General features: G+C 45.7%; 1 protein-coding gene across 2 annotated transcripts in view; it reads left to right on the forward strand.

Moving 5' to 3' along the window:
• Positions 1-329: 329 nt before the first annotated feature.
• The window catches only part of INPP5A (inositol polyphosphate-5-phosphatase A), a 473,991-nt gene continuing 456,377 nt past the window's right edge, over positions 330-17,943 (forward strand). Inside the window, exon 1 of one of the 2 annotated variants that reach the window (XM_077258448.1) lies at positions 330-737. In XM_077258448.1, coding sequence (XP_077114563.1) covers positions 663-737 — 75 coding nt within the window. In that variant the 5' untranslated portion in view covers positions 330-662. The remainder of the gene's footprint in view (positions 738-17,943) is intronic. The other variant, XM_077258449.1, reaches the window with a different exon arrangement.

Below are 17,943 nucleotides of genomic sequence, written 5' to 3' on the forward strand. Positions count from 1 at the left end.
AGGGAAACAAAGAGCTGTATAAGCCAACCCTGCAACATTTGCAATGAAACCAAATAGCTAAAATGATTTTTAACCCAAAATATATGGATCTAAGTAAAAAAACTATGTCAGCAGAGGAGGACAATTCCTTTAAGACTGTATGCCAATCCTTTGCCAGTGTGAATACATGCAGGCTCCGATGTGTATACACCAGTGACTACTACCCCCAGCAGACAGCAGAGAGATGCAGAGTGCAGGTGTCAAGTGGACACTTTCCCTTTAAGAGATCAGAGGCCTGCCCCTCTGCGGTGACGTCACCAAGCTCCTCCTCCCCTGCCCGCCCCCCTGCCCCTGTCGTTCGCTCAGTCCCGGCGGCTCTGCTGTAGAGGAGCGGAGCTGAGGGCAGACGGAGCCGGAGCTCGGTGCACCCGCCGCACAGCCGCCACTGCCGGAGCCGGACACAGGAACTTGCGGCCGCGGGAAGTTGTGCAGCAGGCTCGGCCGGGCATGGCTTCATGTGCTGCAGGCGGCTGCCGGATCTAGAGGCGCTGGAGGGGCCGGGGGATGTCCAGGAGCCGCCGCACGGAGGAGCCCAGACGTCGGAGCGCTCTCCCCCCTCTCTGCCGCTGCTGATTCCCTCCATGCTCCGCGCTGCTCCCGGTGGACGCTGATCGTGGAGCGGTATGGCGGGGAGAGCGGCTGCCCCGGGCACCGGGATCCTGCTGGTCACAGCCAACCTCGGGACCTTGTTCGATGATGTGAGTAGTGGTAGTAGTAGTAGTAGTGGTAGTACAACTCCTGTCAGGCGCTGCCGGTCCTCAGTGATTGACAGGCGCTGTGTGTCTCCTCATAGAGCTCTATGGGAGCGCTGCACAAATGTCTCACAGCACGAGGAAATGTCGCACATCACAGCCGCTAGTTAAGACTTTTTGTTTGTTTGTTTACACTTTTGTGTAAATATTTACAAAGTGTCAGAGCTGTCAAGTGCACGGAGTGCCGCCATCACTGGGGTCCGGACCCTGCGGCGGGGCTTAGGGGGCACATTATAGTATAAGAGCTGCTGGTGATGGGCGAATGTGTCCACCAGTTACTGGTAATATTATTATTTATATAGCACCAACATATACCGCAGCGCTTTACAGTTATCCTTTCTGTAAGGCGGCGTTCACGCGTCCGTTTTTCATAGAACGTATACGCGCTATGGTGTTGGGGCTGTTCACATGTATGCAGGTTTTTTCTGTATAACTAAGGGACGGAGAAGCCTTCAGTCCTAGAAAAGTCATTTTCCTTTTTTGTTTGGGGTGATGGATCCTTGCACGTGGGTTCGCGAAGGAAAACGTGAGCGCGCGTCGGTGCCGTCCGAGCGCTCTATGGACTTCTTACTAGAACAGCGTACACAGCGCCAAATAGGATGGAAACTTATCCCGAGTTCTCTCTGATGTCAGTTTATGACGTACTGATGGCGTCCGTGTTCCATCCGCTTTGTTTCTTTTCATAGTGCCATTGATCAAATAATGAGTTTCGTCACTCGGATGAATATATATATATATTTTTTTTGTGGTGGGCATCTGACCACAAAGTGAAATGTACATGTGATCTGCGCCCATACACTGACAGTTCCGTGTTCTATTTGTGTAAAGTGGACGTGTAAATGATTCCTTATGGTGATGAGCGAACGGATAAGGTGTTATCTCAGCATGCTCTGGTGCTAACAGAGGGTCTTCCGCATACTCGAAAACTATGTTCGAGTCCCTGCGGCTGTTCGACAGGCATAATACATGCAGATATCACCTAACAAACAGGCAATCCCTGCGTGTGTTGCGCCTGTCGAACAGCCTCAGGGGCTCGGACATATTTTTAGAGTACGCGGAAGACCCTCTATTAGCACATGAGCATGCTCAGATGATACCTTATCCCAGCACGTTCGCTCAGCACAAATTCCCATCCATGAGAATGGCATAAAGTTATACATTTGCACTTTGCATGGGACTGCTTAACTGCATCGCGAAGGGGGGGAAAAAGCATAAAAAAAATATGGCGCCACGTGATTGTATTTGTGACATGTGTAGGAGCTCTGTGATACTGGCTGGTCCTCCTGCCTGCGATTCATGGTGACCATTGTGTGTTTTGTTTCCTTTATGTTTCTCTATTTGTCACTCTACAATGTATCTTGTGTTTTGCAACATTGTCATTTTCTAAACACATCTTTAGACTCAGCAGTTGAGATTTTTAGCTCTTATTCACGTTACTGTAAAATGTGGTTTTATTTTTGCAAAAAAGAGCACGCTGAAAAAAAAAAACTGCGTGAACAAGTTCAGATCTGCCTGGACCATGCGCCAATCAAAAATGTATCAAGTCGACTGTTGCTCATTGGTTTCCATTTACATGAAGCGATCAACCTCAGTGTGTGCCAAAGAATTATCTTGTCGCCATACAGTGTTAGCAGCAGGTTTGCACGGGGCTGCACTTCTGATAACGATTTTTGTGTCCGATTACTGGATGCCTATTTTTGTGCAGGGCAGTGATCAAGAATGAGCGATTGTATGGACGTTCAATAATCGACCTTAGTATGTGGTTCTTCGTGTTACATTTAGATTGGCTACTAACGATGAAAGTGTCTATAAGGACGCTCATTCATGACTACTGCCCGTGTAAACATGCCAGCGCTCCCCTGTCGAATGAGCAAACTGCTCGTTACTTAAGTGATCAGATTTTTCATTGCAACTTAAAAATGCTAATTATCAGCTGCGTGTAGACAACATATTCTGCCAATAACATACTGTATATGGGGACAAAACCATTGTATTGGCAATCATTCTGTTTCTACCAATATTCGTCGGCCTGTGTAAAGAGGCTGGTAAATGAGCAGCGATCATCTTAGAGGATCAATATTTCCTTTTAAACATGATCTGGTATCTGTGTCATCAGTGTTTTGATCAATGTGTCATCCAGTGTTTATCAGGGATGGATAAATAAATTGCAAAGATTCTTCTACACCTGCAGAGTTAAGTTTGGGCCGCACAATGATGCCATTCGCGTGCTATACGTGTTCACGGATCCAGAGACTTGTATTGGCACGTTTCATCCATGATACCGGAAACAACTAATGTTTCCATGAGTTTTGCCCGAACACACGGTGTGTGAAAAACAGACAAGGAACAGCGAATGGCTGCGTGTTGTATCCGTGAAAAAGAAATGGATGCAACACAGATGTCTGAATGAGGCCTTCAATATCTTAATGCTGCATTTGGACATCAATGTATGATCACATCACATTTTATCCATTGTGGCTCCATTGGGTTTGACGCCCTGAATAACGCTATTCGGACTGTTGGTGCTGATGGGGGTGTTTGACCTGAATGATGCAGCAGGGTCCCTATGTGTTGCTAGACATAATTTTTGGTAGTATCTGCCTAGTTTAGTTGGGCACCAAAAATGTGACTGAAATTACGGTACCAATAGCCGACACAGTGCGCAGTGACTCTATTTGCATAAAGTCAATGGCCCCAACGTCAGAATCCATAATTTTTTTTTTTTTAGTGCTTCAGATATAAATCCCGATGGATCCGTTGTCATAAAGGAAAATCGTGATATGAGAATCGAGCAGTTTTCTGATTGTTAATGATAACTGTGACATTTATGGTTTTGATTGTTGAAAATCTGATCTGGTGGTTGTTACCGCGTCAGATAAATCCATGAGTGACTGTTGGCTTTGCCATAATTTCAAGTTACTTTTTGGTGGGAAAACCTATTGTGTATCTCTCCATCCCTGGAAAAAAATCAAATGGTTTATGGTATCGTGGTCGGTTATTAAAGAGGCTTTCCAACAATAAAGATTTATTACCACCTGACAACAACAAAACGGATAAATGTCTGATGTTTGGAACAGCCACCACTCGCAAGAAGAGGAGTCCTGGCCGTTTGTTTCCTTCTTCCTGCACAAACTCTGGGATGTGGAGTTTGGATAGAGCAGTGGTGGAGCCTGCACCGTCTCTCCATTCAATGTTTGTGAAGCTGACGGAGACTGCCACTTATGGGGTGCCCTAGCCCTCTAGACGTTGACTAGAGAGATGGTGCATGCCCACGAACTGCTCTATTCAAACACTCCCTCAGTGTTGCCATGTAGAGAAGGAAAGGGGAGCTCTGGACCCTGATCTTGGTCGTCAGTGATTTTTCCAATGATCAGATATATCTTATGGAGTTTGCCCACTATGGAAGTCTTAAATGGTTATTCCCATATATAAAAAGGATCTGAAATGGCCTGTTAGAATGTAGCTGTGGCTGCACATGCGCCCTGCCACTCTGTTCATTCTCTGTGGGGCTGCACATGAGCACCGCCACTCCGTTCATTCTCTGTGGGGCTGCACATGTGCACTGGCGCTCCGTTCATTCTCTGTAGGGCTGCACATGCGCACCATCGCTCCATTCATTCTCTGTGGGGCTGCACATGCGCCCTGCCGCTCCGTTCATTCTCTGTAGGGCTGCACATGCGCACCATCGCTCCATTCATTCTCTGTGGGGCTGCAAATGCGCCCTGCCGCTCCATTCATTCTCTGTGGGGCTGCAAATGCGCCCTGCCGCTCCATTCATTCTCTGTGGGGCTGCACATGCGCCCTGCCGCTCCATTCATTCTCTGTGGGGCTGCACATTCGCACCGCTGCTCCATTTATTCTCTGTGGGGCTACTTATGCGCCCTGCCGCTCCATTCTCTGTGGGGCTGCACATGCGCACTGCCGCTCCATTCTCTGTGGGGCTGCACATGCGCACTGCCGCTCCATTCATTCTCTGTGGGGCTGCACGAGTTGGGCAAACGCAGCATCTGGCTATATCTGACATGCTTATTGAGAGGGAATGCTTTCTGATAGAACATTTCAGACCCTATTCTTTGGGTCACAGTCGGACTCGCAGATATACAAGCTGTTACCCTTTCCTTTCCTCACCCTTAGGTGATAACTTTTAATGATATATTTAATAATGCGTCTAGTCTATTGTCAGTTTTATAAGTTTGGAAGAACTTTAATGGCTGAGCGTTTTTGGGATAACTAAAAAGCTATGATCTGAATCTGTTTTGTGGTTTTTATACGCTGTGGTGCTGCTTATCCATGCAACACCTGAGAAATGGCAGCGGTTAGTCTAGTCTACTTGTGTCATGTCTAAATCCTTTTTCTGCAAAGCTTTCACAATAAAATGATGGAAATCTGCTCCATTAGTGAGAACCGTAATGATATTCTCCCATGGATCTGTAAACACCCCTGGAGTGGCCTTAACGTTATTCCTCCAAAATAAAAAAACGCTCCCATTTCTCACAGCTACATACAGTAGATGCAGTCCCCTTGTGTTCTTGTTATGTAGAGCTCCATGATATGTCTACATAGCAGGGTTACTAGAGCAGCTATTACTTTGTTACAGCCAGTGAATCTTTTGCGCTTTTACTTTTTAAAAGATTGGACTGAACTGTTCTCGGGCTCTTGCCTCCCACGTTGCGGAAGAAGCATTTGGTTGAGCAGAGACGTTTCTTTGAGTTTTGTGGTATAGACTTACACAGACATTGCCCCCTGTCAGTTGTCTGCAGTCACTTTTGCTAGATGGAAAGGAATAAAATGAGCAGCGAGTGTTAGGAGGCCTGCACAAGGGGTTAATGCTTGTGTGGTCTTGGGGAGACTCATCTTGGCCTCTGGAAATGGACTGTACAGTCTGTAACCCTTTGTGCTACAGTTAAAGAATCCAGTGTATCCTGCTAATGTAATGTATCTGATTCCATCCATGACACCTCTAAAACTGGAGAAGGATAATATTTAAGTACGGAATTATTCTGTGTTTACCTATTTATAAATTTAATCCACAGAAAATATTTACTTGAAATAATATTTACAGTCACTTCTAGCACAACCCTCTGTTTGGCTGTGTGCACATGACGTTTTCAGGCGGATTCTTCCGCAGAAACCGCATATCAAGAGAATTTAAAATGAAAACCGCTTGTTGCACACGTGTTGAGGCTTCAGGTTTCTAAAAACACCCAACGGTTAAGTGATATGTCCATTCTTGGTGTGTTCCGCTCGTAAGATGCTCTTGTATTTTTCCAACTGACTTGTATTGTGAAGTGCAAAGATGCATTTTTGCTTAAGAAGAAAAAAAAAAAGTGAAAAATCATAAAATTCCGCCATAAAACAAACAAAACAAAATGCAGGTGGCTTAAACTATGCAAAAAAAAATAAATAAATAATGAAACTATGAAAAAGTACCCATAAGAAACTTCAGGAAAAATTACTCCCGAGTTTCCTGAAGCATCTTCTGCTTGGACAAAACTCATCTGGTTTGAAATTAACATGCATTGTGTACACCTTGGTTTTTAGAGGAGTGTTTTTTTTTTTTGTTGTTGTTGTGACTCAATGTATGTTCGTAACTAGTGATGAGTGAACGTGCTCAGATATGGTGTTGCATGCTCTGGTGCTAGTAGTGTGTCGGCGTGCTCGAATGATATGGTCGAGTCCCCGCGGCTGCATTTCTCCCTGCTGTTTGAGTTGCAAAACATGCAGGGATTGGCTGTTTGTTAGGCTATCCCTGCATGTGTTGCGCCTGTCGAACGGCCGTGGGACTTGCAACCGCTGGGACTCGAACACATTTTCCGAGCATGCCGAAGACACACTATTAGCACCCGAGCATGCTCGGATAACCTTATGCGAACACGTTCTCTCATCACTATTTGTATTGCTTAATGCTTCATCATTAGTCCCTGCCTGTTCATGGTCTAGACCTAATTTGTACCGCCTGGTGTATACATTGCTATCCGAAAAGCTAGCCTGCATTACCTCCACTGCAATTATTGTCACCGCTGCATAATAGAATTTTGGCTAATATTGGCGGTCTGTGGACAGTTTGACCCTTTCTGGTAGTGGCATGCCTCACAGTGAATGCAGCTTTGGAATATACTGTAACACAGGTTGTGTTTTGGGAACAATGTGGGACAAGTAATGCCATGCACTGTTATAATTGACATTTTAGATGTCTCTATCCAACTTCAGGTTGCACAAAAAACTGTTGTCAATGAGAAAGTTTCATTGTAATGCAGAAGTAAGGCAACTTTTAATGAAATTCTGTACCTGTTGGAAGCCTCTACTGGAACGTTATTTCCGGATGACCCACTGTCCTGTGAAAGCTTTTACAATTTATCCTTGTGTCCCAAGACTTGATAATCATAATGACTTTGGTTGCACTCATTAGACACCAAAGCCACAGTCATGGGAAACTTCCATTGAACTCCATGCTGGAAAAGTTGCATCAATAATAATTTTATTTGTCTAGTGCCAACATATCCCCATGTCGTGTGCAGTAATGCTTCACCATCATCAATGTCAGCGGCGTGCCTCAGTTTTGTCCTATGTGTCGGAACCAGTCATCAATATCTGTGGTCCTAATCATCGGACTTGTGTAGTATGGTACAGTACAATCTATGGCCAAGTTCCTCTCCATTGATAACATTGTGATGAGGTCTGGCCATATTACTTACTGGCTGGTAACTATTGTGTCTATATTACTTGTTACATTTCTTTCTGATAGTGGATTTCTATCTTTTTGGGCTTTTATTATTGCAGGTTGGTAAGGAAGATGCTCTGATTATCGGGCTAGTCGAGAATATACGAGATTACAGTGAAATGTCATGCTCTTATTAATAAACGTTCCGTAGGCGGTGTCGCACTTCATACTCCACGCTGCTCACTTATAAATAAATATAAGAGATCCCAAGATCATATGTTGGAGACTCTGGCATCAAGCAGACATATGATCAACTCCCAGGGGATCATCGCCATATTTTATTCTCCGTTTCTCATTTTAATTGCTAAAATTTGCCATCAGGCCAGCTTCACACAAGCATAAGCATGTTTTATCACCAGTGTTAAAGATGCAAGTCCCAGCCCGACCGCTGGGTTATTTATTTGATTTTTACGATGCCAGTTTGGTTCTCTTGTCCCTCAATCGGTCATGGGGACTTTCGTCTCTGATAATGGCGAAAATGTGATAAGGGTACAACTGTCAAAAATTGACTTGTCCCACGCACTACGCTTTTTTTTCTTTTTTTTTTTTCATGGCTTATTTGTGCAAATAAAGGTCACATTAAAGCAAATCAGTCATCAGATTTCTTGATCCAAATTGGATACTATGTTACTAAAGGTGTTTTTACATGCACAAGAAAGTTATGTTCCTAGGTGCAGTTTGATGTTTATATAAAAAAATGTAAAAAGGCAAAACAGGGTCCAGCATTACCTTATCACTGTTGCTACCGTTGGCAGTTTACAGCGCTCACATCATGTCCACAGCACTGTAGTCAAGTAGCTCAGTGGTTTTCAGGGCTGTGGAGCCAGTGTCCATTTTGGTGGAGTCCGTATACAATGAACCAATTCCAACTCGAAAAATACATAATAAATTGGGTACAGTAGTACAATGCAGGATGTGCTGTAAATGTTCTCATAATTATTTGGGAAAGTTATAAAATATCCTATAAATGTCTGTTCTGTTCCTGATCTAAGGATCTGGGCTCTTAGTTGAGATGAATCTGTGCTGCACCTTATGCACATGCTCAGTAGTGACCAGTGCTGTGCGGTCGGAGTCGTGTAAACCTGGTGGTTTGCGCTGTGTACATAGCAATTGCTGAGCTCAAACATTGGCTGCAGCACTGCCGACATGAGGCAGACCACACATGGTGGCGGAGGAGAGGCTGCAATGGACCTGGGGAGGAGGGTGAGCAACGGAGTTTTGTTTTAACATTTATTTTTTTACAGCAAGCTGTGCCTGGGGACACTAATTTCTTGAACATGGAAAACACACTTAATAACGTGTGTAATCTGCTGATCGATCCTTGTAAATGTGACCTCTATATACACACATATACCATGAAAAAAGTGGCATTTTTTCTGAATAAGGCCGCGTATGTCCAGTATTTCTTGAGAACTAGAACAACCCCAAACACCACCCCAATAATTGGTTGTTAAGCCTGATGACTTAACCTAGTGTACTTACAAAGAAAAAAAAAATTGTATAAATTCCTATTTGAGTTCAGCTAGAGTAGAAAATTATAGCATTTGTGAAACGCGATTTATTTTCCATAAAATTGACAGAATCTGATAACTGCTTTAGTTACTTCCAACAAGGACGTTTTATTGACTTGTAATTCACAAAGAGCCAATAAGTAATAAACCGGTCTCCCCGTCACCCCATACATGGTGCATGAAAACCTACCTGCCCCACTGATATTTGTAGGGTTGGCCGACAGAGGTTATTGCTGAGCATCATTCCACTGACTTCTATCCGATCTACCCAAAGTGTTGAAATCGCTACAAAGTCTAACCCCTGTATGTGACTGAGGTTTGCATTCTATGGCAGACATGCTGCGCATTTCTCAAATTCACTTCATGCCTTATCTGTCAGTGTAAAGACGTGACATCCATGGTCCTCGGCAATTTCCGCACTTTTTGACACTTACGTAGCGGAAGTCGTCTCCTCCATGTGGGCGCATCAATGGCGGCAGCGGATTCTTCACTTTATATCCGAGCCGCCCCGATTCCTCTCCTATCCGGGTTCTGTATCTGGCCGCGTCTCCGGGAATCTTTAGGCTGCGTCTTATCTCTGACCGCTGTCCGTGACTTTTTAGCTCCAGCTTCTCGGATTATATCCTATTACCGGCCTTGATGAAATGTATCCAGGTTTAAAATAATGATGTGAATACTTTTAGAATTATTTAATCTGCTGTCATTTTACCGTTCCTTTTAGGGGAAGAAATTTTCCAACAATAGCCTAGAAGTGACCTTGTGGTGTATGCGAGTTTGAGCCTGTTCATTTTAACTGTTTAGTAGTGATGAGCGAATATACTCGTTACTCGAGATTTCCTGAGCACGCTCGGGGGTCCTCCGAGTATTTTTTAGTGCTCGGAGATTTAGTTTTCCTCCCCACATGTAATCAAGCTGGCTAAGGCTACTTTCACACTAGCGTCGGGCCGACATACCGACGCATGCTGTGAAATTTCTGCAAGACGTGGGCAGCGGATGCAGTTTTACAACGCATCCGCTGCCCATTCTGCAGTCCAGGGAGGAGGGGGCGGAGTTTCGGCCGCGCATGTGAGGTCAAAAATGACGGAGGAGACGCACAAAAAAAGTTACATGTAACTTTTTTTGTGCCGATGGTCCGCCAAAACACATCGCATCTGTCGCACGACGGATGCGACGTGTGGCAATGCGTCGCTAATGAAAGTCTATGGAGGCAATTTTGCAGGATGCGTTTTTCTCCAAAACAACGCATTGCAACGTGCGTCGAACGACGCTAGTGTGAAAGTAGCCTAACAGATGTAAATCATTCAGCTGTGGCGCTGAAAACTAAATCTCCGAGTACTTACAAATACTCGGAGGTCACCCGAGCGTGAGCGGGAAATCTCGAGTAACGAGTATTTGCTCATCACTACTGTTTGTGTGTTTAAATTTTTTTTAAAAAACCCAAAAACCTATTTTATTTATAGGTAGGTAGCTACTACCTACCCGTTAGTTCTTAGTCCCATAGTAAAAAAACATAATATAGTCCTCGATAAACCCTTTAAAGTAGATTTATGAGCTAATAGACGCACACAGGGCTTTGAGAGTTCCAGTCCTATGCTTTGTTCACCCTTTTGTATTAATTTTTTTTTTTTTTTTTTTTAACTAAACTTTATTAATATACACAAGAGACAACAAAAATGCATCTAAACATGCTTTTTGTAAGCCGCTACTTTACTGCCAGGAGAGAAGGTTTTGCCTATGGGGAGAAAAAAAAATTGCAGCAAAAACGTAACGTGTGAGCATAGCCCTAATATGACATATTGCTAACTCTCTAGTAATCTATAGCAGAGGAGGCCTGATCTCACCAAGCACAGCCAGTCTCTGTGTTCAGAGGTTTCTCTGCTTACTCCTCACACTATTTACTCTTCCCATCTCCTCCAGCAAGGCTACAGAATAAAGTACGGCAGTGCAAAGGCGTCATGTGCAGCAGACATCTGCGTGACACATGCAGAATAAAATGCTGTTGTAAAGTTGTGATTTATTTATTTTTTTCCTTTTTCTCTCCATCATCTAATGATGTGTGCATGTTCAGCACCAGCGCATCCTGTACCTGTGAATTGTCACCCTTGACACAGTAAAGGTGTAAAAAACCTGTGGCAACGTAATGGAGCCTGCCCAAAAGAAACCATCTGTGTAGTTCAAACAGCTCCTCCATCTCCAGGGTTATTTATTTATTTATTTTTCCACATGATGATTTTAAAGGACTGATTATACCCCATCTATGTGTCCCAGATGAACATGCTTGATACATTAGGGAGATGCACAGCTCCTCCTTGTGCAGGTGACTGGTTGTAAATGCCGGACTGGGGAGCCCTGGCTAGGTGACGGAATACTGTAATGGGGTTATCCGAGGAATCTTTATTTCCAGCAGTTCTTTTTTTAAAGTACGGTAATACTCAGTGGTTCTAACGTAAAAAAAAAATTATTCCTCCTTCTGGTGCTGATTATATGTCCTGTTCTTGTCAGAATCTGCATCCTTCCCCCTCTGGCAGCTGACAATAGTGTTTTGAGTTATTTTTTTCGGTCTTCTCAGCAAAACAGTGACATGCTGCTGCAGAGGCTGTGCTCCTTTCCTGACAAGCAGGGTGGGAAGCTCTCTATTGGCTGCTCTGAGTGAACAGCGTCGCTAAGCAGAGACCTGGCTGATCAAAATCGGAATATCTATTTGCAGACACGTGTTTTGTGCTGTTGCCTCTCTTCAGTGCAAAGCATGAGATCAGATTTGGCTGCATGAGAAGCCTCTGACTGGGTTGTAAGGGGGGGGTAATGTTTCTTTTTTGTGGACATGCCTGACTTATCAGGGTCAGGAGACTTGTAAGCCATGTCACTCTCTACCCTTTCGACCTCATTATAAAAGTACATGGCATTTCTACATGTAAATTTTGATTTCCACAACTCATATCTACAATGCTTTTTTTCTTTTGCCCTCACTGGTTTTGGATGCAATACACGAAAATAAGTCTTTAGTAGTGATGAGCAAATGTGCTCGGACAAGGTGTTATCTGAGCATGCTCAAGTGCTAATTGTCTCTTTGGCGTGCTCGAAAAATATTCTCCAGTCTCTGCGGCTGCATGTCTTGCGCCTTTTAGACAGGCAATCCCTGCATGTGTTGCAGCTAACAAACAGGTTAACCCTGCATCTGTTGACTGTCGAAGTGCCGAGCATATTTGAGCACACCGAAGACACTCGGTTAGCCCCCGAACAGGGTCGCTCATCACTACTATTCCACGGTGTGACTGCTTTGTCTCGCTATTCTCATACTATTCCTTATCCAGCTTGGCTTTGGTGTGTTATGCTGATAGTAGTGCGGTGCGTTGTCGGTGCGGCGCTGAAGCAGTTAAAGGCTAAATCATATTCTATTAGAATGAACACAAGTGACCTAGATAATATCTGTCTAATTTGCCCTGTGGACATCTCTGTTCTGGGCAGCACTGGAAGAGCAACAGCAGCGCCAGCTGTACGTGAGGAGCTGTCATATGTCACCATAGCGTCCGCTGTTATAAAATAAGCACGGAGGTGGGTATATTCTTCCTTACTCTGTGCTTTTGCTTTTTTTGATCGTTTATTTTCGGATCTATGTGCTCAGTTTCTATGATGGGATTCTGCAGCTGCTACAACTTCTTATAGTTCTGCCTTATGATCCTGGGGTTGTCTGAGATCGGCGTAGTGCGTCTCCACCGCCCGTCAGGAGTCCCATGCTGATACCTGATCCAGACCAAAGACAACAGTGATACGGCTTCAGATTGGGCTGGTGAACAGCCATTTTTCTAATCCTGTGCAAAGTTAACTTTTACTTGTTGCAAATGTAAATGTTCTTGGTGCAACATTATTACATTTCAGTTTTACTACTGTTGTGTTACAGGAAAAAATGTATCATAGAATCCTAGAATGTTAGAGTTGGAAGGGACCTCCAGGGTCATCGTTTCCGACCCCCTGCCTCTGATGCAAGTGTTTCTGAGTGGGACATTGCACTTGCAGCAATACTTCCCTTCCTTCGCTATTCCCCGCCTGCCTCCTATGTCTGACAGGTCACTCTTCTGTCAGTGATTTGCTCTCGCTAGCGGTGTCATTGCCTGGGGTGCTGCATAAGCAGTAAGGTCCTTATGACGTCCCAAGACACCAAGACACCAATGTATCGATCTGCACATGCACCACCCAAGTCACTGACAACAAAGGCGAGATATTGCCTGTGTGTGTGTGTGTGTGTGTGTGTGTGTGTGTGTGTGTATATATGTATATGTGTGTGTGTATATATATATATATATATATATATATATATATATATATATATCTCTATCTATATATATATATATATCGATAAATTGGTGGGACATGTAGCAGGCGTCTGGACGTTTTTAGCTATAACTGCCTCTATTGGATATTTCCATGTTGAGTACTAGAATTGCATTCTGTTTAGCTTTAAATGTATAATGTAATGTGTTACCTGTTAATATCGAGTTACTTATCTGACACTTGTTCCCAATTATTATTGGTGCGACTGAACTCTCTGAACTGGGGTAATTTGGCTTCAACTGATATCCATGGAAACCTGCTAATTGCATGTACCTAGGTGTATTCTAAATGGAATGCTGTTGTATGCGATTGTGTAATTTCATGGCTTATATCCATTGGAAAAGAGCAGGAACTAAACTTTGGTGGCAAATGTTGGACAGTTGCCACATACATATGAATAAGAAAAATAACCAATTATACGGTAAGTGTTTTAACCTTAGCTACTAAAATCGATGGGGTAAAATGTTCGTTTGTGCTGATAATGTGCTCTGTGCAGGGCGCATGGAGTCCCAAAGCTTATAGGCCAGGGGTGGGGAGCCTCAGGCCCCAGGGCCATTTATGGCCCTCGATGACCTTTTATCAGGCCCCCGGGCGGATTCTCAGGGACCTCATTCTTGGGCAGGGATGTGTATTTTGATTGCCACCAGCTCATTAATTTCTTCTTGCTCTGTTAGCACACACACACACACACACACACACACACACACACACACACACACACACACACACACACACACACACACACTGTTCACTACTGAACACTGAAGGGCATGCAATGAAAGATTACGTCCTGACACCAGCGCCAGAGTCAGGATGCACTTTGTGGGTGGCGTTTGTACGGCCCTCGAAGGATGGTATAAATATCCAAATGGCCCTTGGCAGAAAATAAGATTCCCCACCCATGCTATAGGCGCTGCATTTATCATTGTATGGGGCCTCGATGGGGCTCATTAACCCATCTTGGTGATGTAATACAGCTGTGTGCCTGAGCGCTGTCTCCTGGACAGGTTCTTTAGCCTCTTCTCTCATTTCTATGACTGTAGAAGTGTAGATACTGGTGAAGGATGGTGTAAATGCTAGCTATGGCCGGGGCCACACTTGTGAGTGCAATGCGAGAAACTCGCGCCTCAATACCCGGCGCTGCCCCCGGCACTCGGGAAATACATGCAGCCGCACGCTCCGGTCCCGAGTGCTGGCGGCAATGCCCAGGTATTGAGGCGACAGACTCACGTGAGTTTCAGGCATTGCACTCGCAAGTGTGACCCCAGCCTATCCATGGATTCGGTTGGTATTCTAATGTGAATGGGGCACCAACGTTGGTGGAGATGGAGATTGGACATGTCTGATTTTCAGACTGCCAATTGCTTTTATTCTCCAAAGATAAACCGCCAGCAGATATGTCTGCCTGGAGGGGCGCTTGGCTGAAGGGGTGCTCAGCTGGAGGTTCTCCCATGTTTGTGTCGGCATAGAAGACTGTCTGCTGAATGAATGGCTGAAGCATCTTTTGGCCAACAGCTAGGTAATATGCTCGGCAGCCATTACCCTGTGCACAGGTTAAGTTCTCATTTGGACAATCCCATTATTGGCAATGAGCGTTTGTGTAAACAAGCTGGCAATCGCCCAACTAATGAGCAAACGTTTGTCAGGTGGATTGGATCGTTAATGTTACCATTCGAATTCTCATCGGCAGCACATCGTCCTCTGTATACAGGATGTACTACCAATAATTATCTCTTTGTGTCCAAGCGAATCATAGGAACAGTCATTCTGTGAGCATAGAATACTGATTGACCGGTCTACGGCGCAGTCAGATGGGTGTATAAATCTGACTATTCGCGGATCTCCTGATTGAGTGTAACTGGTGCATTGAAGTACGTGCAGCTGTCAGGGTTGGTTCGGGAGAGCCGCCGGCCAGTCCATGCGCTGAAGTCAGATTTATATGGCTGTCTGACTGCGCCTTAACCCCTTCCCGACCTTTGACGCATACGCTGCGTCATGAAAGTCGGTGCCAATCCGACCTGTGACGCAGCGTATGCGTCATGGAGGGATCGCGCTCCTGCAGATCGGGTGAAAGGGTTAACTCCAATTTCACCCGATCTCCAGGAACAGGGGGAGTGGTGCTTAAGCCCAGGGGGGGTGGCTTCACCCCCTCGTGGCTACGATCGCTCTGATTGGCTGTTGAAAGTGAAACTGCCAATCAGAGCGATTTGTAATATTTCACCCAAAAAAACGGTGAAATATTACAATCCAGCCATGGCCGATGCTGCAATATCATCAGCCATGGCTGGAAAACCTAATCTGTCCCCCCCCCACCCCACCGATCGCCCCCCCAGTGCTCCGTTACGTGGTCCGCCCCCCTAAGTCGTCCTGTCCGCTCCTCCGTCCTCCTGTCCGCTCCCCCCGTGCTCCGGTCCCCCCCCCCCCCGTGATCCGATCACCCACCTTCATACTTACCGGGCCTCCCGGTGTCCGTCCAGCTTCTCCATGGGCGCCGCCATCTTCCAAAATGGCGGGCGCATGCGCACTGCGCCCGCCGAATCTGCCGGCTGGCAAATTCGTTTCAGATGTATTTTGATCACTGCGATATAGCCTATCACAGTGATCAAAATAAAAAAAATAGTAAATGACCCCCCCCTTATCACCCCCATAGGGACAATAATAAAAATAAATAAAATATATATATATATTTTTTTCTACTAGGGTTAGGGTTAGAATTAGGGTTAGAATTAGGGGTAGGGTTAGGGGTAGGGTTAGGGCATGTGCACACAGTGCGGATTTGGCTGCGAAGCCGCAGCGGATTGGCCGCGGATCCGCAGCGGATTGGCCGCGGATCCGCAGCGGATTGGCCGCGGATCCGCAGCGGATTGGCCGCGGATCCGCAGCGGATTGGCCGCGGATCCGCAGCGGATTGGCCGCGGATCCGCAGCGGATTGGCTGCGGATCCGCAGCGGATTGGCCGCTGCGAATTCGTAGCAGTTTTCCATCAGGTTTACAGTACCATGTACACCTATGGAAAACCAAATCCGCTGTGCCCATGGTGCGGAAAATACCGTGCAGAAACGCTGTGTTGTATTTTCCGCAGCATGTCAATTTTGTGCGTATTCCGCAGCGTTTTACACCTTTTCCTCAATAGGAATCCGCAGGTGAAATCCGCACAAAAAAACACTGGAAATCCGCTGTAAATCCGTAGGTAAAACGCAGTGCCTTTTACCTGCGGATTTTTCAAAAATGGTGCGGAAAAATCTCACACGAATCCGCAAAGTGGGCACATAGCCTTAGGGTTAGGGTTGGAATTAGAGTTAGGGTACCGTCTCACAGTGGCACTTTGATTGCTACGACGGTACGATCCATGAAGTTCCAGCGATATCCATACGATATCGCTGTGTCTGACACGCAGCAGCGATCAGGGACCCTGCTGAGAATCGTACGTCGTAGCAGATCGTTTGGAACTTTCTTTCGTCGCTGGATCTCCCGCTGTCATCGCTGGATCGTTGTGACAGCGATCCAGCGATGCGTTCGCTTGTAACCAGGGTAAACATCGGGTTACTAAGCGCAGGGCCGCGCTTAGTAACCCGATGTTTACCGTGGTTACCAACGTAAAAGTAAAAAAAAAAAAACCCGTACATACTCACATTTCGGTGTCCTTCAGGTCCCTTGCCGTCTGCTTCCCGCTCTGACTGTCTGCCGGCCGCAAAGTGAGAGCACAGCACAGCAGTGACGTCACCGCTGCGCTCTGCTCTCACTGTACGGCGGCACTCAGTCAGAGCGGGAAGCAGACGGCAAGGGACCTGAAGGACACCGAAATGTATGTACGGGTTTTTTTTTTTTACTTTTACGCTGGTAACCACGGTAAACATCGGGTTACTAAGCGCGGCCCTGCGCTTAGTAACCCGATGTTTACCCTGGTTACCCGGGACCTTGGCATCATTGGTCGCTGGAGAGCGGTCTGTGTGACAGCTCCCCAGCGACCACACAACGACTTTCCAACGATCACGGCCAGGTCGTATCGCTGGTCGTGAACGTTGGTAAATCGTTATGTGAGACGGTACCCTTAGGGTTGGAATTAGGGCTAGGGTTGGAAATAGGGTTAAGATTAGGCTTGTGGTTAGGGTTAAGGATAGGGTTAGGGTTGTGTTGGGGTTACAGTTGTGGGTAGGGTTGGGATTAGGGTTAGGGTTGGATTTAGGGTTACGGGTGTGTTGGGGTTAGGGTTGTGGTTAGGGGTGTGTTGGGGTTAGGGTTGTGATTAGGGTTATGGCTACAGTTGGGATTAGGGTTAGGGGTGTGTTGGGGTTAGTGTTGAAGTTAGAATTGAGGGGTTTCCACTGTTTAGGCACATCAGGGGTCTCCAAACGCAACATGGCGCCACCATTGATTCCAGCCAATCTTGCGTTCAAAAAGTCAAATGGTGCGCCCTCCCTTCCAAGCCCCGACGTGCGCCCAAACAGTGGTTTACCCCCACATATGGGATACCAGCGTACTCAGGACAAACTGGGCAACAACTATTGGGGTCCAATTTCTCCTGTTACCCTTGCAAAAATAAAAAATTACTTGCTAAAACATAATTTTTGAGGAAAGAACAATTATTTTT

The sequence above is a fragment of the Ranitomeya variabilis genome, chromosome 4 (genome assembly GCF_051348905.1).
Source record: "Ranitomeya variabilis isolate aRanVar5 chromosome 4, aRanVar5.hap1, whole genome shotgun sequence".
Taxonomy (NCBI): Eukaryota; Metazoa; Chordata; class Amphibia; order Anura; family Dendrobatidae; genus Ranitomeya; species Ranitomeya variabilis.